We start from the raw sequence: 25,492 nt of genomic DNA on the forward strand, positions 1-25,492 counted from the left end.
CAGGTTCGCATCCACTGCTGGTGGCTGGCAGGAGCTGGTCTGGGAAGGAAGCTCCCTGCTGGTGGCTGCTGGAGGACCTGGCCTGGGCACATCACCTCCTCTGCTGCAGCTGCTTTGTATAAGCTTGATGGCTGAAAATTGTCATGGTCTTCCATGCAGGGTGACAATCATGCCTGTGGGAAGACCACAGGAGGTTTCTTGGTCACCTCAGGGAGTGTCAGGATTTTGCCCTGGTGAGGATGATGTTGTTGAAATAGCAGATTGGTATTTACCCGTAGGTAAAAGTCTGTCTGAAGTATTGTCGTAGCAGAGTTGTATGGTGAAAAATGCTGTCCTGCAGGGAAGGAAAGCGTGAATTCAATCATGCCTGTGAATACCCAGCGTGCAAGAGCAGTGCCTGGTCAGTAAGGCAGAAAGCAACTTGATCACTACCTGAAGTGGTGTTTTCCTTCCTTGTCCCCCTCACCTCTGTGCTATTTCCACACTTGGTGGCTGGCCAGTGACTTTGCTGATCCTTGCAAAAGTTCATCATGGGTTTTTCCTCTAATTTCACAAGTAGCCTTTGCATTTGTGGCTGCAGCAGGGTCTGGCTTTGAAAGCAGCTGGGCTGCAGCTGGTGGGGGGCAAGTGGGCACACAGTGGCTGGGGTGCAGACATCCTGGGTCTCAGGGCTTGGCCGCCTCACTGCCCCAACTGTGGAGGACAATATCATAAACCTACATACATTTGGGGTTTTTTCCCAGTTTCTCTGATGGCATGACTGAAGCTCTGCTGCTGCTTTGCTTTCAGCAGTTGATGTGTGCTGGCAAGTTAGTGAATGAAAGCCTGCATGCCTCCCCAGCACTGGCAGCCTCCTATGGCAGTGCTTGCTGGCCCTCAGCAGGGGGGTGGTATCCCACTAAATTAGTTTTAAATGTCAGAAGAAAAGGGTGGGGTGAACAAGGTAACTTTCATTAAAAGTCTGATCCAGGTTTAGAATAGGGTAGCAGCCCCATTTCCTGGCAGCACGTGGCATGCTAACACTTTCCATTTTTATCATGCTGACATTTTCCTTTCTCTGAAATAGTTCTATAGATGTAGCCCATGCCAACCGTGAGCAGCTCTGCTGTGTCCTGTGTGCACAGAGTTTCAGCATTAATTAAATCACTTTGTTGCAGAAGGAGCCAAGGGAAACTCATTTCTTCTTGTTATGTTTCTTTATTGATTTATTTCGTACATCATCCCTCTCTGCAGTTCCTGGAGCATCTGCCTCTCCTTGGCCATGGTGACCGTGATGATACCAGGGCAGAGCCTCAGCCTGTGAACGCTGGGGGCAGGTTAGTGCTGAGGGCCACTGTGGTTTGCACCCCCCCAGAAAAACATTTAACTCGGTCTGAGCCCCAGCAGGTCAGTGGTTATAGTCAGTCTTCAAATATGTGGCTCATGCCAGAGTCACCAACAACTGCTGGAGCAGCAAGAGCTGCTGCTGTGGTCTGTGAGGTGGGGGAGCAGGTAGGAAAACACACTGCCCGACACAGGGAGTTTTGCTACTGAATTCAGTTCTTTCCCTCCCGGGGGGGGGAGGGGGATAAAAAAAAAATTCTATTTCTGAATTTGGCAAAATATAAATTAAATCCATGTTTGTGCATACCTGCAAGCTTTGTATAGGTGGATGAAAACCAAATTCCTTCTCCCTGCCTCCCAAGCACCCTGGCAAGATCCCAATGCAATTTTCCCCTTTTCAGCCTGCATGTCACCCAAACCACTGCGACAGCTCCGGTTCCAGGGTGCAATTGGGGATCTCTGTAAGGTGATTTCCTTAAGGAACCTGCCTGGCAAATGCTTATCTCCAGCTCCTTATCCCCCACGCTCCTTTTGCTTATGCTTCACCCAGCTCATGTAAATTAATAGCAGTGTTTGATTTCTGTTGTACCTACCTGCTGCTGTTGGCAAGTTCAATGGGGGACGGACAACCAACCCTTCCTATGGAGGCCATTAAATAGAGTGACACCAGGAACATCTTCTGCATACCTACCACGGGGTGCTCTTGCATACTGCCCAGTACCCAGCTGGTGGTCCTGGTGAGAGTGGGGCACCCCTGCTCCTTTACCCACCCCCAGTCCTGCCCTGTGGGACTCCAGTGAGGACTGGTCTCCTACAAGCTGGTCTTGGGCAGGTCTTCCTCAGCCTGGAGTTTCTTCCAAGCTCTCCTTGGAGAGTTTTGTGGGTTGGAGACATCCCCAGGGATGGGCAGAGCAATGCAGGGCAGCAGCTCCTTCCTGCTGGTGGCTGTAGGACTCCCTCTGGGAGCCTGTGGTGTGGTTGAGAAGGTGCAGTGAAACAAGGGTGTGCGATAAACCTGATCGGTGGAGGAAATGTCAATCATTTTCAACACTTCTGCTGCTGCTTCTGCCATGCTGGGTGTCTCAGGTGTGGGTCCTGAACACAACTCCTCTGTTGTTATGCTGAAGACCAGATGATGGTGGTATTTAATGCATGTGCTCCTAATGTGCCCAGTTCCTTGCCAGCTTTTCTCTACAGTCACAGCAAACCTTTGGAGCAAAGGGGGCAGTTCACGTACTGGAGCAGAAAATCTCTCATCCATTTCTTCAGTGCAGAATGAGGTCAAAGATCCTGCAAGGCTGGAGAATGCTGCCTGGAGCAGACAAAGTGATACTTTGTCCTGCTTGGAAATGGTCTTGCAAGGAGCATCCCTGTGTGGTTGTACAACAGCCTCTCTTGTAGCTCCTCGAGACAAGGTCACGCGGGTTGTCTAGTTCAAGTTTCAGCTCCAGGATGACTGACAGACCCCCTTCATCTCCAACGTAACATCACTTCAACCTGCGTCAGGAGCCACTGTGATGCCTGTCAGGCTCACATGGACTCTTGATAAAGCCATCACAAGAGAAATTTGTAACCTGCAAACAGACTCTCCAAGTCTGCCTTGTGTGATGCAGGCAAGCAGATCCTCATGGGACTTAAAGACTTGACTGCACTGGGGAAACTCGCTTTCCTTGGTCAGCCCAAGGGAGAAATCGGAGCTACAGAGGAGAGGCCTCAGGCAGTCGTGTGACCACCATCCAAAGAGACCAAGCCAGATTACACAAGTACCAGCAGCTCAGTGTCTTGAGCAACAAAAAGGCTGGATTTGGCATTCTTGAAGCAATCTATCTCATAAAATTAAATCCAACCTGTGCCAGCAAACTACCTATGAAGAAACCAGCATGTTCAGGGACATGCCAAATCACACTTGTGGCTTTGCCATTCCTCTGAATTATCCAGCATACTGGTTTCCTCAAAAAACAAGGAATGAGCACAACTGGTAGTGGCTGTGAGGTCTCACTAAGAGAAGAGTTACAACTGGGAATACTGATGTTTAAAGCAGTTTGTTGGTCAAGATCAGCACTTCTACTGCACTTCCCTCAGTGTTTAAGAACACTGCCACTGATGAGCATACTGTATGGATCTTTACTTCTGTGTGCTGCAGTGGGCTGAATGCAGCATCACAAGTATAAACATAAGCACAGAGTTCAGTAATTATGCAATTTTTAGGGCACTTGCAGCCAGAAGCTGGGCTCTGGAGGTGCTTGCTCCCCTCAGGGGAACGAAGAGCATGATGGTCACCCAGCATCCCCCACCAGGTACCATCCCACAGCTCAAGAGCAAAAGCTGGAGCATCCTATGGTCAAGAGTCAAACAGGGAAGTCAGCAATGCAACCAGCGAAGCAGCAACTATCTTTCTTTCCTTTATAAAATAAATAACTTCAGTGTGCTAAACAATGGAGTGACAGAGAATAGTTATAATGTGTTTACTAGATTTTGTACTGGGCTTATGACCCAAGCTCTGGACATGCTCCAGGCCCCAGGCTCTCTTTGCAGGGACAACAAACTGATGGTTGTGGTTGGACTTTGGACATCCACCCAACCCTACCTTCTGCTCCTCAGATCTTTGGAGTTACAACTCTCAGCTTTGGAGCACCGCAATGTCAACGTTATCTCCTGCCTGCAGTTTGCTTCTGCATCAGAAATGAATGAAATGTGGCTGTTTTTTTCTCTTCCCTTACCCTAAGCAATGTCTTCAAGAGAACAGTGACTTGCAGGAAAAGCAACCTGTCTTCTCCTTAACTCATCTGGGTGGAGGCTGCTGGTCAAGCAGAGGAGGACGGGCCCTTTGGAGACATGCACATAGAGTCTTCAGGCAGTGCTGCTCAGCCTGATAAATACAGCAGAACTAACTTGCACCTCTGAGGCCATAAAGTGAGTCCTTCCTGTACTTGTGCTTTGTGGGATGGAGCCTCTGCCCTCCAAAATTGCATTTTCTTGCCAGGTGAATAGTATGATACTATTTCTAAAAGTGTAAGGGAAAGTGTGCAGACCATGCTATTTAATTTCCTCATCTACTACTGCAAATAATAGAAGATTTCTGGATCTATCATGTGGAGACACAATGCAAATGCTTTAGAGAGAGACTTCCTGCTGGAGATGTCATCATCCACCCTGAGCCTTCTCTCTGTTTACATACACAGTCTTTGCTCAAGCTCCAAGCATTGATTTACAGAAAAGTAGCTGCTAGAATTCAAACAGAAAAAAAATGATCTATTTCTATGTGGCGAGCGTGAAGGCTCAGCTGAGCTGAAAGGCAACGGGAGCACCTGGGCCAGCAATACCCCAGCCTGACTTCTGACAGCAAGGCAGCAGAAGTGCTCAGAGTCCAGCAGCAGATCAGAAAAAAGCACTGCAAGCACAAAACGGTACGTTAGAGACCAAGCAGCCTCACACCAGAGCTTTGCAAAGGAACCACCCTCTGAAGCCAAGCAGCGTACCGGGGGTGGTGCAGGCAGCACAGGTAGTTCCTGGGATGGGACCACCTCACCCTGCAAGCCAGGGATGCGCTTCCCTCCCCCCGCCTTGCATTACATGCATGCAGCTTCCCATCGCTCCTCTGCCGATGTGATCAGTCATGGTTCATGCACACCATGATGAGTTTTGAGATCAGCATCCCTGGAGGTATGTCACTGTAGTATTTCCACCCAGCTGCTGGGGAGGGACCTTCACGTTTCACTCCAGTGCCTCCCTTTGCCCTCAAAGGAGGCACAGTCCTATGATATGCTCAGGCTGGATACAGTAAAACAGCAGATGTTCACAGCTGTGCAAAACATTTGCATTAAGCAAATTACCAGTGGTCACAACTGATGAAGGGCAACACTATGGGTTTTTTAGGCCAAATGCTTATGGCATCTGCACTGGTATCGCCCCGCTTCGCTCCTTGTGGCAGGGCTGGCAGGCTGTGCCTGTGCCTGTATGTAGGGCTGGAGAGGGAAGGAACAGGGTCCCAGCAAGTTTGGCATGCTGGCCCTAGCCAGGCACTGCAATCTGGCAAAAATACAATTCAACAGCTCTGTGTATTCTCAGTAGTCATTTCATCACAGCTTATAGCAGCTTCTGCTGTATCTTTGCATTCATCAGATAACTATTCTATCTACCCCATGATATTCAGGGCTAGGCCACTAATAATTACACAGTGGAATATGAATAGATGTGTAGCAGTACTTGAAAGGAGACCAGGTCCACTGACACAACATCTAAATCCAAATTCTGCTACTAAATGACTGATGTGGCTACTTAACCCCGGAGTTTTAGTTTTCTTAGTAAGCAAACTGAGAGGAAACAGCCTATTAAGTACAAATTATAGCATTAAAAATGAACGGACAATCTGTAACCACTTATATGTTTGAAACTCCCTGAGTAAATTTACTGAAAGTGAGCAGTTTTGTTGTGCAGACAGGAACACAAAGCTGTCTATAACTCACTGCTCTTGAGGTTTTTTGTGGTTTGTGTTTGGTTTTTTTTTTATGAAACAAAACCAGCCCATCAATAAGGAAAATGAATCTTTATTTTTTTCTCTAAAAGCAGAATCCATGTACATTTTTTTTTTTTGTATGGTGTAGAAGGTGGTTTTAAGATGTGAATAGTCACATCACAGAAATAATACAGAACAACCAGTGAAGGAATGAAGAGCCAGTTTGACAATTGCTTTATCAAGTAGTCCAAACATTGTTTTTAACTAATGCTTTTGCTGGAGTGGACTTCAGGACAGTATTAAAATCTTACCTACTCAACACAAGTACAGAGATAATGAGGGGGAAAAGAACTACAAAACACAATTATTGCTGCTGTATCTGCATTTCTGTTTCCTTGCAGGATGTTCTGTAATATGCTGGTAAAACAGTTCTTAAATATCAGTTTCATTAAGAATGTCATTCAGATAAATAAAAAGTAACCAACCAGCCAACCTAAGATGGTAAATTAGACTTCATCTGAGACCAAAAGAAAAAAGGTTGTTCTACAAAAAGTGGAGAGGTTTTGTTTTACAAGGTGAAGCGTAGATTGTTACACCTTTGAAACACTGAAGATGGATGTGCTTAAATATCTAAGTAGATTTGGGTTGTAGGAGTTCCCAACAACCACAACATGCAATTCTGACCAAATGACCTGTCAGCACCAGTGAGATCTCCCCTCCTTCTGGGAGCAGGCACCTCCCCAGCTGTGCTCCAGCCTAGCCCTCCCACACTTAAACACACACCAGTTTTACTCTGGGCTTCTCTAATGACACTAAAATCAGCCCATGCGAGTACTTGGGCTCAAGTCAGGCATACATGTAAGTGTTCAGGAAACTGGGCCCTCCAACAGCTATTAAGTCCAAGAGAGGGGACGAGAACTATTGCAATCATTTAGCTTAAAGAGTAGACAGAGTAATAAACACTTCACGCACAAGTTATGACAACCCTTTAAGATCTGAAAATGGAAGCTAGAAAGTTATTTAAAGCATATTCGTAACTATGAACAACACACTGTATTTGATAGTGCCTTTATAAACATCTCCTACATACTTGACATGTACCAGTGTATTACCTTGTAATGCACTGCAAGGAAAACCCAGCATATGGTAGGACGATTCACATGCAAACAGACATTTCACATGTGATTAGATGACTAGATCACCAGTTTCTGATGAAACTTTAAGATTATATGAAATGTATTCGAAAACATCTAAAGATAAAGTCTGAACATCTCTCACATTACCTAACAAAAGGTTAGCTGGAACAGTCATTTAACACAGATGATTTTAGGATTAGTTACATGGTTAGTCTAAACAATGTGCATACACATATTTAATTTGAACAAAGTCTTAAACTATACTTCTCTAAAATTTACAAAGTATATAAAACACATGACTTGACATTTATAAAACCTCAGCCCTTTTATAAAAAAACAAAATGAGGCCATAGAATTTTAAGTTTAAATCTATTGTTTTTTCCTCTTGGCAGTTTTAGTTCCTATGATAAATAAACATAAACGGCACTCCACCACAGCCTTATAATGCAAGGAATAAATTAGCAAGAGTCACACTGTAAATCAAAATAAATAATTTCTAAATTATTTTTATTTTTTAAAATGGTCTCTTTAATTGCACAGTATTTTAAATTTTCAGTAGCAATGAAAAGTCAGTTGGGTATTTTTCTAAATGCTCCAGGGAGTATGAAAGCATTGTGTCTCATTTTTCAAGCTTTACACATCGAAAATACCTTGGTCAAACCATCAACTGATAAATGTTTTGGTAGTCTTTTACTGAGGGAAGACGCTGTGATATCTCTCATCCAAGGCATTTAGTCCTCTGGCGCTCACCTTGCTGCGGCAAACGCCTCCAGCTTCCGTTCCAAGTGAGGTACTCTGGTTTATAACAATAGCTTTGATTTTTTTGGAAAAGTGTTCACCATTAGCTATGACTTTCACAGCAGATCATCAACAGCTCCACAACAGTCCACATACTTTGAGGCTGCAAAAGTCCCCTTCAAGGGCTTCACCAGACTGGCACGCCTTCTTTTTGGGGCATCACGCAAACACATCAGGCTTTTGGCTCTCCCCAGAGCTATTTTGCAGTGAAGGACCAAGCTACAGTTCAGACATGCCAAAGAAAATAGTACACCTGAAAAGATGTGATCTTAACCTCAGACTATTAGCAGTAGTCTTAAACCCACTTGCCAAGTATATGTGAGTGTGTGTATATACATATATATGCACACACACCTATTTAAAAAAAAAAAAAAAAAAAAAAAAGACAACAAAGCGATGAATACTGTCATAGCCTGGGCATATTTAGCTCCAAATTAGGTATCCATGGGACATATTAAAAACCTCTAAATATTGGCAACATGTTGTTGTATACAAAACAGTTGTGGGCAGGTGCCCAATGTAAATGCATTCAAAATACTGTGTATCTATATACTATTACTGATGCAGCTATAATAGCTTGCGATTGTATCTAAAAATACAGAGTTTCTGCTAAGTAACAAAACAACTCTCAAGTACTGAAGACAAGGAAAGTGTTGCCCTCTTCTTTGCAGTGGGACAGGCCTAACTTGAAGGTACTTAACCCTTCACTGCAATTCTAGCACTCAGCTGGGTCAAAGACAGTGTCACTGACCTACCTTTACTGTTTCAGTAACACAGGATGTTACAGTTCAGTTATTTGCATCAATGCAATTACATTGACAAATGTAGTATTTGACCGGTATCATTGCATTCATGTTTATTACTGGTGTCCTCTCTAAAGGCTGTTAAATATACAGACTGATCTCTTTATCATGGAGGAGTTCACACACAACTCCTCACTCTCTCTAAGATCACAGCAAAAAAAAGGAAATATCAAGGACAATATTTTGTCCATAGCAGATCTGCTTTACCCAACGTAAGAGTGTCTAAGGGCAACTAGCACATCATTGCACAACATTAAAAACCACCAAATTACCCCTGTTCTTATATTTTTAAAGCATTTTTAGTGCTTGAGTACAAAGCACAGAACCTATTACAGGAATTTTCTAGCAATCAACACACTTTCAGGGATTTAATACTGCATTAAACGTATGCAGAGGCAATCAATACTGATAACCCAGGTCTGGGCGCTGCAGCACGCAGTCCCACGCATCTCCTCGCACCGTTTGAACAACGTGGCTAAGCCCTGCTGATCCAGTACTCTAGGCCAGACTGCTACATGTACATGGTAGGAAGCATTCTGATGCTCACATGATAGGGAAAAAGACAAAATGCCTCTATTACATACATGTTTCTGTTCATGCTTAAAGGAATTCAACTTTTGGCAGACCTAAATTCCTACATAAAAAAATAAATGTAGAAACCCATTAAAAACACAAATAGAGTAATTGCATTATTAAAACAGCTACATCTACACTATGGTGTAGTACTTAAGTGTAATTCAATTTAAAAAAATCTTAGCGTACAACTAAGATGAGACCCATTTCCCAGTCCAGACCTCAGCGTCAGTGCTGCATCGATCTCTACATTATAACATGCTCTACGGATGGCGACCAACCAAATCCAGGGAAATACTGATGCCACAGGTGAAGAGGTCCTCTCCCTAAACAGACAATGCAGGACAGATGGCGTAGAGCCCCGCCAGTATCGCCGCAGGGACAGGTGACGGCAGATCCCGCAGCCCATCAGCAGTGGAAGCTGCATGAGCACTACATCCTGAATTGGTTTGCTGAACATGGTTCAGATTATTGGATATGTCTATAAGCACAATGCTCTTTAGAAGCATTTACTGTATACCCAAACCCTACTCGCTGCAACACACGGTGTCACACAAGTAGTGAAAACATCTTCGTATTCAAAGGTGCTTGGACATCATTTTCAGGCAGCATTTTACCTTTATTTTAGTGAGTTCCCACTACAAAGATTTTAGAAGGAAGAAGATGCCAATAGTTTCTTTTTTTTTGAATATGTGAAATCCAGACAGACACCTAAATAAATACCTACTTTTACTTGCCTAAGTCTATTCTATGTCTGAAATCTCTAATTTTTAAATAAGGGATAAAATGTTGCCCAAAAGACTAGTTATAGTTATGCATTTCTGTTTCTACTAAATCTACAAATCAAAATAGTTCTCAGTTAAAAAGATACAATTTGTATCAACCGTAAAAGGTACTTTCTGGTTCTTCAGGGCCTTACTTTAAATTCCAGCAAATGTACCAAAATTATCAGCAGTAATAGTGTAAACTAGTGATTTTTCTTTTTTTAACACTGAACATTGTTACAATGGATGGAAACCTAAAACTGTTGGCAGTCACATAAGTACATCTGACATCAATTGCAAAATCTATTTCTATTTTATATATATATAAATTAAAAAAGCTTACGAGGTGCTAGTAAAACCCATGACTTAAAACCAGAAATATCCCTTACTAATACTAAACCAGACTTGGTTTGTCTGTTTCTAAAACTACACTATTTGTGGCAAGAATCAGGCCTATACGATGCAACAGGCCAAAACCTAACTTCAGGAACACATACAGTATCTTCTCTCCCCGCAACCCTCCCCTCACTAACCAAAACAGAAAGAAAAAAAAAAGTTTAAGTTATTATTTTGAGCTACAATATCATTTCTATAGTGCAGTTAAAAAACGTTGCATATCCTCAACACACAAAACCTTTTCAGGCCAGCCTTGATAAATAGCAAGAAAAATCAAACAGTATCTTAAATACAAAACTTGCATTGAGATAATTAAATTCATTTAAAAACAGGTAAATATTTTATGAAAAGCATATTTTATCCAGTACACTTGTGCAGCAATACAAAGAAGAAACACATAAAACAACTAAACGGGGCCATACTATTTCAGGCCCCCTTCTACTGACCATAAATACACAGAGCTGGGTAACAACACACGGGAACTGAAACAGGGTGGCCTGGTTTAGGGACATTCTGAGTGTTTGCAGCTTATATTAGGTTCAAAGGGGGCTGCAAATCCTCAGCACCTGGGAAAAGCAAGCAATAAGGCTTTTGCCTTATCCATAAGTTAAAAAAAAAAAAAAAAAAAAAGAAAAAAATGAAAAAGATTTTTTTCCTCCTCTGATTGCATCTGACCTTCCTAATTGACTGCATCAACAAACTATTTTAAACAAAACAAAGCAAGCAATGAAAAGTGCCATACTATAAATTACCAATATATTGTTACCCATTTCACTGTTAACTGGTAACTTAATTATTTGTTTAAAAAAAATGAAGTCAGTGCTGTAGTAAATCTTTGTTTCCTATAAATAGATGATTATAGCACATAAAAGCTCACAGTAACAAACATACATACATACTTATGGTGTTGTAAAAAGTTCAAAAACTTGGCTTGAAAATTGCCTGCCAGAAGTAGCAAAATCCTCTTTCTGCAGGTTGTTTTAATACCATGCAGCCCAAGGACAAACATCCAGCGAGTTAAAAAACAAAACTAAAAATCCCAACATGTAACAAGGATAGAAAGTGCTGCATATAAACCCCTGATGCACCAAAGATTATAACCAGAGACCACAGATTTTTTTTTTTATATATATATATATATATATATATATTAATTTAAACTGGAACATTCTCCAGCTGTGAAAATAGCCATTTAAAAATTTTCAAACTAGAACACAAAACATATCTGGTACTTCCGATGCATGGGGCTATACATACAGACTCCATGATACAGTATTTCACATAAATGGATTACTATATAACCTCCTTGCTGAGAAGGAGATCCCAAATGCTATTGTAGCAAACCTCCCTCAGCATTAGAGCTGAGCTGAAAACTACTAGACACCACAAAGATGCATCATCTCTCAATAACCTAGCTGAGATTTTTCCACTAAGATGGCTGCAGCGAGCTGCTGAGCGTCCGTCACGTGAGGGTTCTTCTTCATAACGATCCTCACAAGATCAGGGGGGAAGATGTTGCAGAGGTTAATGTAAACCTTCTCCCGGGTGTCTTGGTGCCTTGGAGGGTCTTGCGGGATTCCACAGTATGGTACGCGCCAGGTCTGGTCCTGCTGTTCAGGTAAGCTTTGGAAGGCAAACTGCTCGTAACACGGCTGTGTGGGGTTACTTGGCAAGGAGTAGGTCTGGCGGTAGCCATATGCATCCATCCCATAACTCTGCCTATCCCAACTTCCAAGCCCATCTTGGCCAGAATAAGGCTTTCTGTGTCTTAATGGAGAATTATCATATAAACGCGAGTCTGAAATGCTGTCTATTCTCGTGGACACGAGGGCTCTGCCCAGATGCATGGTCTTTGAATGTGATGAACTCTGAGATGTAGAGTAGTCGTTCGGACAACTAGAACGAGCACCGACTGTTGGATGCTGTAGATGCACAGCCATGTATGGAATTGGAGGTTTGTGGTGATGCTTTGGTTCTTCATGACTATAGCTTTGCACTCGTGTGAGAGGCTCGTGGTAGCTCTGTAGGAAGGGCTGAGTGTTAAGGCGGCCATGGGGGTGCATATGTTGGCACTTCAAGTTCTCCTCTAGCTGTGGGTCAGGTGAACTCATGTAAGACCGATCGCTGTAACCCACGTAGGAATCACTACTGCCACAGCTAACACTCCCTTCGCTGCTGCAGTCGGAAGCTACAGAGCTAATCCTATAATCTGTGTCCACGGAGAAGCGCCTTTCAGGACTACGTGGACCAGATATACTTAGATTTGAATATGCACTCAGCATAGAGTAATACCCTACATCCACAGGAGACTCACATTTTGGATACCGGTCATAAGGCATTGGTGTTCCGTGATTTTTGGTTGCCATCATCACTGTAGGATACTGTCCCTGTGGTCTTTGATCCTGAGGTGGGAAGTGAACTCCGGATGGAAGGCCATTAGTTAAAGGTGCAGTACTTTGGGGTTTTGCAGTAGAGGAACTTGGTATACTAACTAAAGAAGGTACAGACCTGGTTTCCAATTTGTTTTTGGTGGGAAGCTTTTCCTCCAAGTCTTGATAGACTTGAGTCCTTATACTAGGATCCGATTGCCTCTTTGGAGCAGCACGCTTCAGCTCAGAAGTGCCATCATTTTTAGTGCTACAGGGAACACTATTGCTTTTTACCAGTCCTCCTTCACTTGTAGTTTTGGCAGCTGTGCTTCTAGACATGGCACGAAGTTCATCAGCTACAGATCGCTGAGGCTGATTTCCTCTTTCTGGATGATAGTATTTGCATTTGTGTCCATAGGTACATTTCTTCCCTATTAATACAAACATAATCAGATAAAAAAAACCCTTCAACCAAAATCTGCTAATCATCAAACAATGGAAATGCCCCTCATTTAAAGTTTTACTGATGATTTGAAAGATCTTGCAAATGGTTTTGTGTGACACAGGGTGAGATTTAAGGTCTCCTCTCTTGTATTGTGGGGAAAAAGAGGCAGTGGTAGTGTGCTGCAGCTAGTGCTTCAAGAAGGCAGACCAACACTACCAGCCACATTTTGAGCTGAACATGACACTGTCAGTGTGTCTGTACACACCTGCTGTATTGGGCCAAGGAGATATACAGGCAGAAAACTTAACAGGAAAGTCCCACAGAGTCGTAAGACCAGCAGGTTTCAGCTCAGTCAAGATGGTGGTGTCCCTGTAGGGATGCTCAGTAGCTAAACTTCTAACAGCTCAGTCAATTTTCTGGAAGAAAACTTTGATGTCTTATGACCAAATCACATTAGAAAAAGGCTTTCTGGAACCTGCAGAATTTAGGTGCTGTTTTGGATCTATTCCTACGAACGATTTATGCTCCTTTAGTTCAGCTGGTAGACAGAAATGTTCTCTAACTAGCACATGAAAAAAAAGCACTTCAGTTTCCACCATCAGTTCATTATTTCAACCATTTTCAGGTTAAGATAACAATGTAAAAACCTCTGTTAAAAAGCTTTTATTTTTGGCAGTGTTAAAGTAAAGCAGGAGCTTGGTTCCCAGTCCCAGCAGTACAGAAAAACTGACAAGTTAAATCAAATTACCATATGGACATGGTTGCTTCTTATGTTCTGGCACAATAGGCTTCTTCCTAAGAAAATTGTCCAGACTTGGACCATGGCGGCCAAGAGGATCATCAGGAGGCATAAATCTATAAAGCAAAAAGTATTATGGAAGCAAGCAAGCCTTTTTATATTCCTCATGCAATGACCAAGAACCTCATGACTATGTCCTACACCATAACCTGCCATGCTGACATTTTTAAGCCTGGGTATTTTGAGAGCTGTTTTGAAAGGCCACCTTTCTGCTGCAGGTACTGCCTGAGAGATGAGTCATAGAAATAGACTGTGTGGACACTCCTAGTCTGCTTCAGACACCTTTAGTCTAGCTCTGCTGACTGCTCTGTGGCAAACCAGGGCTGCATACAACCCATTCCTAAATGAAAGTAAGGGCAGCAATTTCTTAAAATGCCACAACTAACTTTGCAAAACTGTTCTGATTGTCTAGGACTCCTCCATCAGTATTTAGGCACTCAAATACAAGTGTCTGCTTGGCAGAGTACCAAGTCCCTCCCACTACAAGAAGCCATCAGTAATAACTGCAGTTGATCTGTATGCCAGGGTATGAAGATACCCTAGATGGATCTAAGCAGACAGTTGAACTAGAGATCTCCTGAGGTTCATTCCAACATGGGTTTTTCTATGACTCTAGTATTTAGGAGTCTAACCACAGGCACTCAAAAATGCTGTCTCAGTATATCAAGAGAACTGGAATATTATACCATAGTATACATCAAATATAGCATACACATTGGCATACACGAAAAGAGTTAAAATTGCATAAAAAATATAAAAATACTGTTATAAAAAAGCTCTAGCAAAAACCAGATTTCGAATACTTTTAATCAGAAGACCAAATCTATGATCAACTATTCCTCCTGTTTTCCTACATGTACCTAACAATTTGGGTGTAACATAAGAAATTCATACAAGTCTTCAAACTGTCCTTTCCTCAGTTATTTTAGTGACACATATAAAGACAGAATGACTTACTTGTCATTAACAAATGAATACATCAGCAAGCGTTCATCTATGAACTTCTTCCATTCAGGCTTTTCATTAGCTAGATCCCTGTAGTTATCATTAGAAACAATGATGCCATCTGAATCAAAGGCCAACTTCACTATAAATCGGTCATCGTAGCATACCACCCTTCTCCCTTGCACTCGGCGGGATGGTGTGAACACCAGAATCTTCTCCTTTTCTAATTTACGCAAGATTTCTTGATCTACAAGGAATAAGAATCAAAAGTTAAAAAAGAAAAAAAGGAAAAGAGAGTAGTTTAATCTCCAAAGATATTAGATTTGGGGAAGAAAAGCCAAGCATTTAGGACTAAACATATCTTAAATGGTTATAGTCCAGCAGAAGTTGTGTGATATATGATATTTGAAGTTACAGTCAGCAGGCAACTGGCAATACTTTCAAAAAACCCCACAAACAAATCAAAACCTTCTCCACACCATTTCTCTAGGACTAACACAGGGGACTTTGTTCATGTTGCTGTGGTTCAAAAGAAACACTACTTATCAAAATGTCTGTGAAAAGCTCTGTTTGAAGGGGTGGTTTTAAACATTACTGAAGGTTTCAGCGAATAGGACGGCTACACCCAAGTACAGCCAAGGGTTTCCCGTAACTGAGCTCCTTGGTAAAGACAGACCTCTTCCAGGTCTTTGTGGTACCCAGCAAGAAACATCTTTTGAAATAATTCCAGTAGCTCATGTTAATGGGACTGTCTCATAAAGGTCTCTGCCTACCAAGAGAATGGGTTACTACTAGTACCCTCAAGGACTAGAAAACCCACATTCTATACAAACACTCAGGATCTTCACAAACATTAACAGCATCCCCTAAAAAGACCTCTGATGCCATCTTGTAACCAACAGCAAATGTGGTTTTGGTTTTTGTTTTACCTCCAGTAATAGTTCAGCATGTATCTTTCCTTAAAAGGTTTACAAATTTATATACAAGGTCTTATCAAATCCAAACAGATTTCTCTTTAATCCTGCTAAATAAGCATGTTTAACATTTTATGTAATTCCTTCTTTTCCTACACAGTCTGTCAATCACCTATCCAAAAGCATTTTCTCTTTCTTTGTGTGGAACCTGGAGATCCCAAGGAGCTTTGCAAGATGGGCTCAGGCTACTAAGGAGGTTGTACCTAGCACTGGGGCACACACCCCTTGTATTGATTCTCCTAAAGCTAAGCAACATCTAAAATGGCAGAAGATGCTTGCGCAGTGAATATGAGTCACGGCTTTTAATAATGGTTGAGATCTCAAATAACTCAACTGTTTTGTAGCACAAGAAACTTAACAGGGAACATGTTCCATCTAGGAAAAAAACAAAGACTCCAACAGGAAGAAATACAGCATTAATATTACATATAAGCAATATATTTGATACAAGCATTTATCTGCTTAGTAGAAAAAGCAAAAGATTTTAAATGAGATCCAACCTTTTTGTATTCACACCCCACCCCCCACCATGCAGTAAATGATGAGTAGGAGTATGATGGAGGGTGATTTTTTTTTCCCCACTAAGAAAGAATAAAAAAATCTGCCATGTAATGATTGGTAGGTAATAATAAGAAAGATGCAGCTGTTGTTTAGTCCAAGAAGCTTCTCATGAATACTGACAGTCTAGAACCATCCTCACATTAGTCATCTAAGACTTTTCCAAAATTCCAGGTGGCCACACATTTCAGGTGTGTATCTCTGGAAACGGAGTGTCAGCACAATGTATTTCTCAAGGCTAGTAGCAAACAGGCTCCCTGCATCCTGATAAGAAAACTGAAGAATGTCTGTTTTACAGAATATAACCTGCTTTGATCTTCCTCCCATTTTCAGGGTCCATGATGACACATGGCAAACTGATTTTTCATTGCTAGACAACTGGTCAATTCTAAGTCTTGCTACTTTCTTGAAAATCCTTTTGGGGCTTCTAGCCCTGTCCACAGCTTGCAGATGTCACAATTTATTTCTAAATAGCCAAATCTTTTCTACTTAGCCAATGCTCTTCTCATACCTCAAACACTAGTACAGTGAAAGAGAAAGGCTTCAAGAGAAAGGCTGCACACTGTCTGTGATGAGGGGAGAACAGCAGCTTTCCAAACATTTTCTTGCATCAACATGATATAGTCTAGTAGCAATCAAGAAAATGAAATGAAGTGTTGTGAAGATCTTTCCAGACACTTGAAAATGCATGTGGTAATCAAAACATGCTTCCATACTCTTTTAGAAGCCATAGCTACTACTCTCAAAAGCTTCCCCTGCTTTCAAGGTAGCCAAGTTAAAAAAAAAAAACAAAAACCAACCCAAAAAAACCCCAAACCCCAATCCCTTCTCCCTCCCTAAATTCTAGTTTGTTTTTTTTTAACCCCAGATTCTCCTCTGCTTCAACTTTAGGGCAGAGGGAGGACGACTCTCCAGCCTGCACACAGAATCAATTAGTTTGATCAGGAAATAAACACCTATACACCAATTTTTTTTTCTAGATAAACACATTCAAAATTAAAATTTTCAAAAGCTGTCTCACTTGTTAATAGTAACAATGAAAAGGGGAACTGTTCCCTTTCTGTCAGGATAATTCCTGTAACCCCATGCGTGGGCAGTGACTCACTGCAGGTGACCGGCAGACAGACTAGTCTGGCAGAATGTGCTCACCACTAGAAAGATCACCCAGTGAACCACTAACTTCAAACCTCTTCGCTGCCAATGCTACATGGGCATAACAGTTTTAAAAAACAGAAATTACCTTCTTCAGGAAATAAGTAGCAATGTTAATGGAAAATTTGTCAGGCAAGCAGAAAAGGAGGACTTGAAGAGAGCATTGCTTAGTCTTTTTCCTTCCTGAAGATCACAGTGAAGTTACTACACCAAAGATACTTTCTATTATAGTCTTTCATTTCTAAAGATTTGTTCATTTGAGCAGTAGCACTCATGCTGCACAAAGCATCAAACAAACCAGCAAAGGTGGAACAGAGCTTACCTGTGATAAGAGCATCAGGTCTTGACTGTTCTTTCCTCCATGCTGGCACAAACACAGTAACATCCTTGTGGCCTCTTTCCAAAAACCAGTCTACCGCCAATTTGATTCCTCGACATGAAAATACTTCTTTGTTCCCATGGCTGAAACAGACATTAAAATTCCTTATTATAGGACTTTTTTTTCTGCTACGATGGTAAGCAGATCACAGTGAAACGCGGATCTCAAAGCCATGCTCTTCACTTGCTCCTTGGTCTCGAAGGGCAGCTGGGAGTCAGTCTGAGCCTTGCCCAAACATTGCCATCACTTGCAAAATGGTGTGGGAGAGGCATACTAGATATGCCAAACATCTGTACACAGATTTGACAAGTAAGGAAAAATATAAGTAGGGAGTGTTAAAAATCCTCATAGCCCAACCTAAAGTACTGGGTATAACAGGCACCACAGAGACTTGATGAGGGAAAGCAGGAGGCCTGAAATACCAACATGAAAGACTGCAATGTGCAGCCAGATGAGTACTGAGCACTGATGCGCATGGCGGCAGGGGAAGAGGCAGCAGATACCCGCTACAGGGGCTCTGTGAGGTCCCATCTGAACAGGGAGAAGAAAAGGTCTCCAAGCCCAAGGGGATAACAGGCACACTGCAGGACAGATTAGGCAAACTGGAGAGACTGTCCAAAATCAACACAACAAAACTAAGAATTTGCTTAGTACTGCACTTCAGAAGGAAAAATTAATTGTGTATTAAAGAAGCTGTGGAGAGACAGTTAAGCAGAAACTGATCAGACACAAGCAGAACAAAAGATGTGCATCTGTTGTGCAATAACAGTCTGAGGTAAGGCAAGAGACACAATTGTGTAATTTTCTAAAGGCAGATGAGTCCTCAGCCAACTTCTACATCCAGTTTCGGGCACGACTTATTCAAAAGACACAGATGAAGTGGAAAGAATCCAAAAGAAAGTGAAACGAGACCTATGGGAAAAGGCTGAAGGAAGTGCATTTAGTTAATCTGGAGAAAAAAGGCAGTGTGTGGAAGAAGAAAACAATCTTCAATATATAGAAGGTAATTAAAATAGAGGACAGCAATCAACCATTGGCTGTCCATAGAAAAGTTCTGGTAGCAGGGAGCTGCAGGGTGGCCTCTGTGAAAAGAGGTCAGGGGCTGCCCCATCCCAGGCATGCCCAGCTCTAGCCAGCTCCACAACTAAGGAGAAAGGAATGAGGGAACACCAAGGCTCGAGGAGGAGGAGAGGTGCTCCACGAGGAGCAGGTACACCCCCAGAGGGACTTGCAGCCCATGGAGAACAGGAAAAGTACGAGAAGGAAGGAGCAGCGCAGAAAAACTGCGACGTCCTGACCCCAACCCCCTGCACTGCTTACAGCCTTTCTGAAGGGACCGAGTGTCACCTGCAGCCATTTCAAGGCACAGGAGAGGTGTCTGCAGCGAGGCTGTGATGAGGAAGCGGGGAGGACAGGGGTTTGGAGTGAAGCGAGCCTGGGAAAAGGAGAGATGTTTTTTCCCCCAAGTATTTTAATATTTGTCTTTTTTTGTTTCCCAATACCTGAATCAGTAATTAAGTATTTGTTAACTGGCTATAAATTAAGTTAAATTCCCCAAGCTGAGTCTGTTTGGCATGCAACAGTACTTGGTGAGTAATTTCCCCGTCATTTTGACCCATGAATTTTCTTGCTCCTGTTCCTCCTGTTTTCTCCCCCATTCTGCTGGTGGGGGGAGCTGCAGCCGACCCACGATAGTCCCATTGGGTAGGGACAGAAAAGTCCTTAACTAGCGTAAGGAACAGTTAAGCAGTATCTTAGAAAAAGCCTTCTAACTGATCAATGGGACAGTCTGCCCATGGATTTTGGGATCTCCTCACCAGACACTTTGCAGAACAAGTCAGATGGCTCCTCTGGGGCCAGTCTGGGTTCTACATGCTCAGGCAGAGACGAGCAACTTTTGTGAGGTCTCTCCCAAGCCCACAGCTCTATGTAGCAGAAGAAACACAGGGGCATTGCAGCAAGCTGTTACTTTTCACTTGGCTGGCTTGCGTGTATAGCAGGTATGCCACGATCTGCTTTTCACAAAGGTAAAAGACAATTCTTTCACCGTGGAGTGATTTGTGAAGGTGACAGTATGATGATGGACAGCCACAGCGATCCTAAAAGCTCCTACTGGCATGTTTCGAGGTAAACAAAACCACCAGAAAGTTTTTTTGGTTTTTTTGTTTTTTTTCCCAGTAGGACCATTTTAAAGTACCTACTATTTCCAGCTTTCTAAAACATAGCACTGCTGTACATTCCTTGATATTTTGAGGGAGCTTGAGTAATTCTGCAATGGATGAAGTGCCACAGTAAAAGTGAGAAAAAAATTGAAAGAATCTTCAGATTCCAGAAGCATACAAAGGAGGTGGCATACATGTTCACCTGTACGTGTTGAGAGAGAATGAGTTGCAGCTAACACCTCTCACAAAGCATCATCCTCAGCAGAGGCTGTGTTCAAGGTCACAGGCCCCAAGCAAAAAAATAAAATTAAAAAAAATTTTAAAAAAAGAGGGGGAGGAAAGAGCCCGCTAACATTATCTGGATTTAAGTGAGGAACTCTACTACTTCCTCTTCTAATGATGCTGAAGAAATGACCTGGAAACATAACCATATACTAAAATATTGCAATTGTTGCTCGCCATAATAATCAAAGTTTGTATATTTTAGCTGGCACAGGGTACTCCAAGGATAGTTTAAGTCCATCTTCTGTGCCTATAGGGCTATAGTAGGAACACTGTCAGAAGCAAGACATCTATGTACCTCAATATCCTGTTTAGCTATGGTTATAGGCCTCTGCAATAATACATTCCCTGTTTTGTATGATAATGTCATGTAATACACTATTACATTGTAATAACACTGTAATAATAAAACACATAGCGATGTTTTTTCTAGGCATTGTTCTATACTGTACAATTATTCTTGTACTTGTTTGGCTGAAAGAGTAGTATCTTTGTGTATTTCATAACCACCCAGGAATGGGAAACCAAACCACACACAGATATGTCACATTTAAAATGCATGTGCACATATGCATAGAAAAAATGGCCAACAGTATTTCTAGCCATGGCAAGTCTAATTACATCTCCCTGCGACAACACAAAACCAGGACACTTGGTGGGCATTCAGTACCCAGTGAGCAGCCTTAAGGCCTCCTTTGCAAAGCCTGATAGAAGAAGTTACTGTTCATGCTATCAGCAGGTCATGTGCAACCATAAGCATACTGCAATCCATTTTAAAACAGTCAGGAAAGGCTTGTTCCAGCTACTAAATTCCAGTGAAATCACTGTACTGTTACTACTCTAAACAATCTCCACGGTTTCAAATGGATAAAACCACTTTTCACGCCTGATGGCAAACAAGCGTTTTGTTAGACTACATTTTAGTAACAGTACATTTCTTGCCATAAGTCTGAGAAATAATTTCTGGAATGAAATCCTGGCCTCTCTGAAAGAAATGAACATTCTTGCCTGTTGCTTTCCATCAGGTTGGAATTCAAGCCACATTTTTAAAGGCAGAGGGAGGACCAGGCAGTTCATCTCCTTAGTTTTCTCTTGCCTAATACAGACTATTAAAATTCTTTCATCCAGCACATAAATTTAAATATACTTAAACTGTATGCAACAGAAATGGGAAATGCATTACAAGGCATACTAGCTTTTCTGCACTGCTGAGCAAGTGGATTTATAGCTCGTATAAATCTTCACATTTTTTTCTGCTTCTTTTCAGACACATGCAGAAGCTGGTATCTGAGTGGATACAAATTCCAAGAAATTTAAATGATTAGTGAGTAAGTCTGTGAAAAAGATATGCAATTAAAATTTGTTATTTTCTTCTGTTTTGTTGTCATGCAGATTTGATGCTCTCCTTTTTGTGATCTTTGTGCTTCATCAGCTTTATGTTACATCATATGGTAAAAAGACTGAAATCATGCTGCTGCTTCTGACTTTTTTACAACTAACCAGAAGGAAAAAAAGAGAAGAAATGTTTGTATTTCTTTGTCATGAAACTTTACTTTTAAAAATCTCTTCCCAGTTATTAGAAGTATGTGAAAGCTCAGAGCAGTCAGGATGACAGCTGTAGCCCTGGGTGAGACATTGGTGTATACTGCTTTGGTTCTGCTTGCTGCCTATGTTTAATCTATCACTTTTAGTTGAAGGAAAATGAAGTATATTCCTTAAGAAGTATCTATTTCTTTCACACCATGCATGAATGATTCTTTTTATCACCACTTCTATATTTGGCCTGTTGATAGCTGTGGTTTTATTTTTAAATGAAAAAAAAAAATTAGTATAACACTTCCTGAGCGAAAATCAATCAAGCATTTTGTAGGCTAGGAGAGTTAGTATAAAGTGGCAAAACATCTGATGAGAACATTTTCATTTTCTCTGTTACCTTCCTAGCCCCCAAACTAGATTTTCAAGTGACTGTCTTGAAAAGAGTTGTGGTATACACTCCTAAACCACTGACTACTTACAATAGTTGCAAGACTTCTGGTGTGCTCTAATGCAATATTCAAACCAACATGGAGCTCTCAGATTTTGAAAGCTACAGAAAACATACACATTGATGACAAGGGACATTAGAGCTGAGGTCTACCATAAAGTCTGTTGCAATACACACACAGGTTTTTATACAGCTGAAATCTGGATACATCAAGGTACTTCCCATGTAAAAGCATATTGATTAAAAGCAAGAAGAACAAAACTAAAACACAGATCTGCCTGGTAAATTTAGAGAGTTACCGAACTATTTTCTTTTGTCATGTCATAGCAGGAAAACAGTGTTCAGTCCATAGCATAGAGAGGTAAGAACTTCCACCCTGTATCATATTAGTGACTCATCAGCCTGGCAGCCTGGCTTTGTCACTAGCCTCATCCCTTTTTATTTTATTTTTTTTTTAAAGCTCTACTAATTTCTTAATCACAGAAATAATTTTTCCAAAGCATTTCTCAGTAACCCAGGCCTTCCATCAGGCCTGTATTTATTCCTTATATATGTATTTTGGTGCTGACACAAAGTGGATGAAAGTTCCCAAATGTTTTTTTTTTCCATTAGCCCATGACAAATCATCCCAATGCTTTGAGGTCTTTGAAAGAAAAAAAGCCTTGGAAGCTGTAACGTCTTTCAAAACATCTTTTGTCTGTAAGGCTTCCAGTGCCGAGGCACTCTACAGAGTATGGCAAGCACAGTCGCCAGCCAGACATACATGTGGGTGTCTGATCGAGCAAGAGTCACGCAGTCAGCAGTCAGAGGTCAAAACAGGCAAAGAGAAGTTATACTCAAAGTTGCCAGTGACAAGCTCCTATCCACATGATCATTACTTGTTGGAAAAATATTTTTATCTATTCCTTAAAGTGACTTCTCAAAATAACCTAAGAAACTAGACAGCCAGTGCCACTGAAAGATGAATGTCTTAATCAAGGTACCAAGATACAATTGCGTCTACCAAGCTCAGCAACACGCAATCTGAGAAGAGGCTAATGCAGCTAAATTGTTAGTTTGTTAAAATACATATACAATTAAATTGCCATATGAAAATGACAGATGGAATAGATAAGACAATCAAACCATCCTTTGGTTGACATAGTTTGCAGCTGTGGAAAATCTTCTATGTAGACAGGGTATCAGTGAACCTTTTACCACAGCCAAATGACCTGCCTCATGATTAAGGCACGGGGACAAGACTCAGTTGCCTAAACAGAGATGTCTAATGCTAGTTAGGCACCTTTGGGTATCTCACACTTCCTCCAGCTGAATGCCACTCCTGAATGGCACTGGGGTCTCTGTCATGTCTGTCAGGCCTGGGTGTATGTTTCTGATGCCACCAAGCACCTAGAACATCCACAGCTGAAGGGATAGCTGAGCATGAGAGCTGTAAGAAAACTGTAAAACACCTGTCTTAGGCGGGAGTGCATTTAACTAAAAAACAATTCCCCCAAATCAGCATCTTCCTCTCACAAATAAAAATAAAGTATGCAATGGTTATCTCGCATTGTGTTTTCCCTTGTGCAATGAAGTACCATCAAGCACCATTTAAATGTACAGGCCAAGGTTTTCCAAAAGGGGAAACTGAAGTGCATCACCTCCATGGCCTGGGAATCCTAAGGGTGAAGTTTTCAGAAGAATCTAATTGCTTAAAACAAGATTGACTGATTTCAACCTGCAAACCCAGATGGCACATGATCAAAATACTTCAGTTCTTTTGCCTACATAATTCTGAAAGTGGTTGCCTAAAAATTATAATACAGCAAATAAAATATCCAATTATTTGCTTATAAGTGTTATCTTCATGTTGCACTCTCTGTAAGCACAGCAGACGTCTTTTTTGCCTATATGTTTTCAACATAATTTTATATACATTTACGTAAAATTTGAAACTCATTCTTTTTATGTTAGCAAAGTCTGAAGGCACCCAGGGTAGCCAGGGAAAATTAACAAATATGGAACAGAAGCAAATGAATAATATAGTTAAAATTTTCCCACTGTCTTTGTAACTAACAACTCTGTTCCTTATTCCTTACCTCTTGGTGGCAAAAGCCTGACTTGGATTCCAGCAACGAGAAGTATCACAGCAATAACCAATTTTAGGCAATTCTCAGCATCCCAACCTTATCCTTGAAAAGGACAAGCAAAGGAGAAGGACTGTGCAAATGTGCTGCAGTATACTTCTCTCTTCGGAAGGAACTCCCTCCCTCTGAACCTCAGCAGTAAAGGGAACTCTTAAGATGAAGGGGCAAAAGAGAACCTCAAAACCTTGCCTCTGCTGCCTCATGGAGAAACAGGACCTTCTCCCTCCATTCCAGACTGTGCAGGCTCAGCTGAGGAAGCCGGGGAAGAGCAGGTCCAAGAACCCACTGGAGAACAGACAGATGTAGGGGTGAGGAGCTGACGATCTGCTGTTGCTAGATGGGTAGAGATCACCTTCTTTTGTCTACATCACTTATGTAAAGGGAAAATTTAGGGTAGCTTAAATCTCATCACACAGGGATACAGAACTACTATTGACTGAAATGTGTTACCTATTACCTATGCTGTGCATATAAATAAGGTCCTGAGTGCATTTTTATGTCTATGGACAAATGCCTGCCTCAGTCACGTGGACTAAGGTTCTAAATGAAGATTTTGCATTACAACATCATCTACATGCAAAAAAACCCCACCTTATGACACAGGGTTAGAGCTACACAGTTCTCTGGAAAGCCAACACAGGTCACTGCTCAGGTATGGCACAACTGAATCCAGGTCCTACACCTTAGTCCAGCCTCACTCTCAGCTGTGGGAAGTGTCTATCGAGCTCTACAGCTGTTCTAGGGGATTATCTAATTTGCTGTTCAGCTCTGATTTTAAGTTTACACACACATGCACAGAGAAAAATCAGTCTCATCTGTAAGAATATTCTAAAAGAAGAATTTGTGTGTGTTAGGCTTAAACGTGTAGTCGTCTTTACTTTTCTGGAAAAGGATTAAGTCAACACCATGAAAGCTAGAATAACGAAAGAACAAGACCAGATTTGAAGTATCCCATAGAAACTAAATGGGAATTCTTCAAGTCATAGCCTGCAAAAGCCACCTTTCTGCTCTTCAGTTGAAAGAGTGGGTTTGTTTTGTTTTTAAAACTTTAACCAATTCATATTCTTT

At 41.6% G+C, this 25,492-nt stretch overlaps 1 protein-coding gene across 3 annotated transcripts in view; it reads right to left on the reverse strand.

Moving 5' to 3' along the window:
- Positions 1–5,854: 5,854 nt before the first annotated feature.
- The window catches only part of ZC3H12C (zinc finger CCCH-type containing 12C), a 45,924-nt gene continuing 26,286 nt past the window's right edge, over positions 5,855–25,492 (reverse strand). For all 3 annotated transcript variants that reach the window (XM_069808231.1, XM_009918685.2, XM_069808230.1), the window contains exons 3-6: positions 17,814–17,953; positions 14,820–15,054; positions 13,812–13,918; positions 5,855–13,049 (exon numbers count right to left, since the gene is read on the reverse strand). In XM_069808231.1, the coding sequence (XP_069664332.1) occupies positions 11,653–13,049; positions 13,812–13,918; positions 14,820–15,054; positions 17,814–17,953 (1,879 nt within the window). In that variant the 3' untranslated portion in view covers positions 5,855–11,652. The remainder of the gene's footprint in view (positions 13,050–13,811; positions 13,919–14,819; positions 15,055–17,813; positions 17,954–25,492) is intronic.

Source organism: Haliaeetus albicilla, chromosome 20, assembly GCF_947461875.1.
Source record: "Haliaeetus albicilla chromosome 20, bHalAlb1.1, whole genome shotgun sequence".
NCBI classification, from domain to species: Eukaryota; Metazoa; Chordata; class Aves; order Accipitriformes; family Accipitridae; genus Haliaeetus; species Haliaeetus albicilla.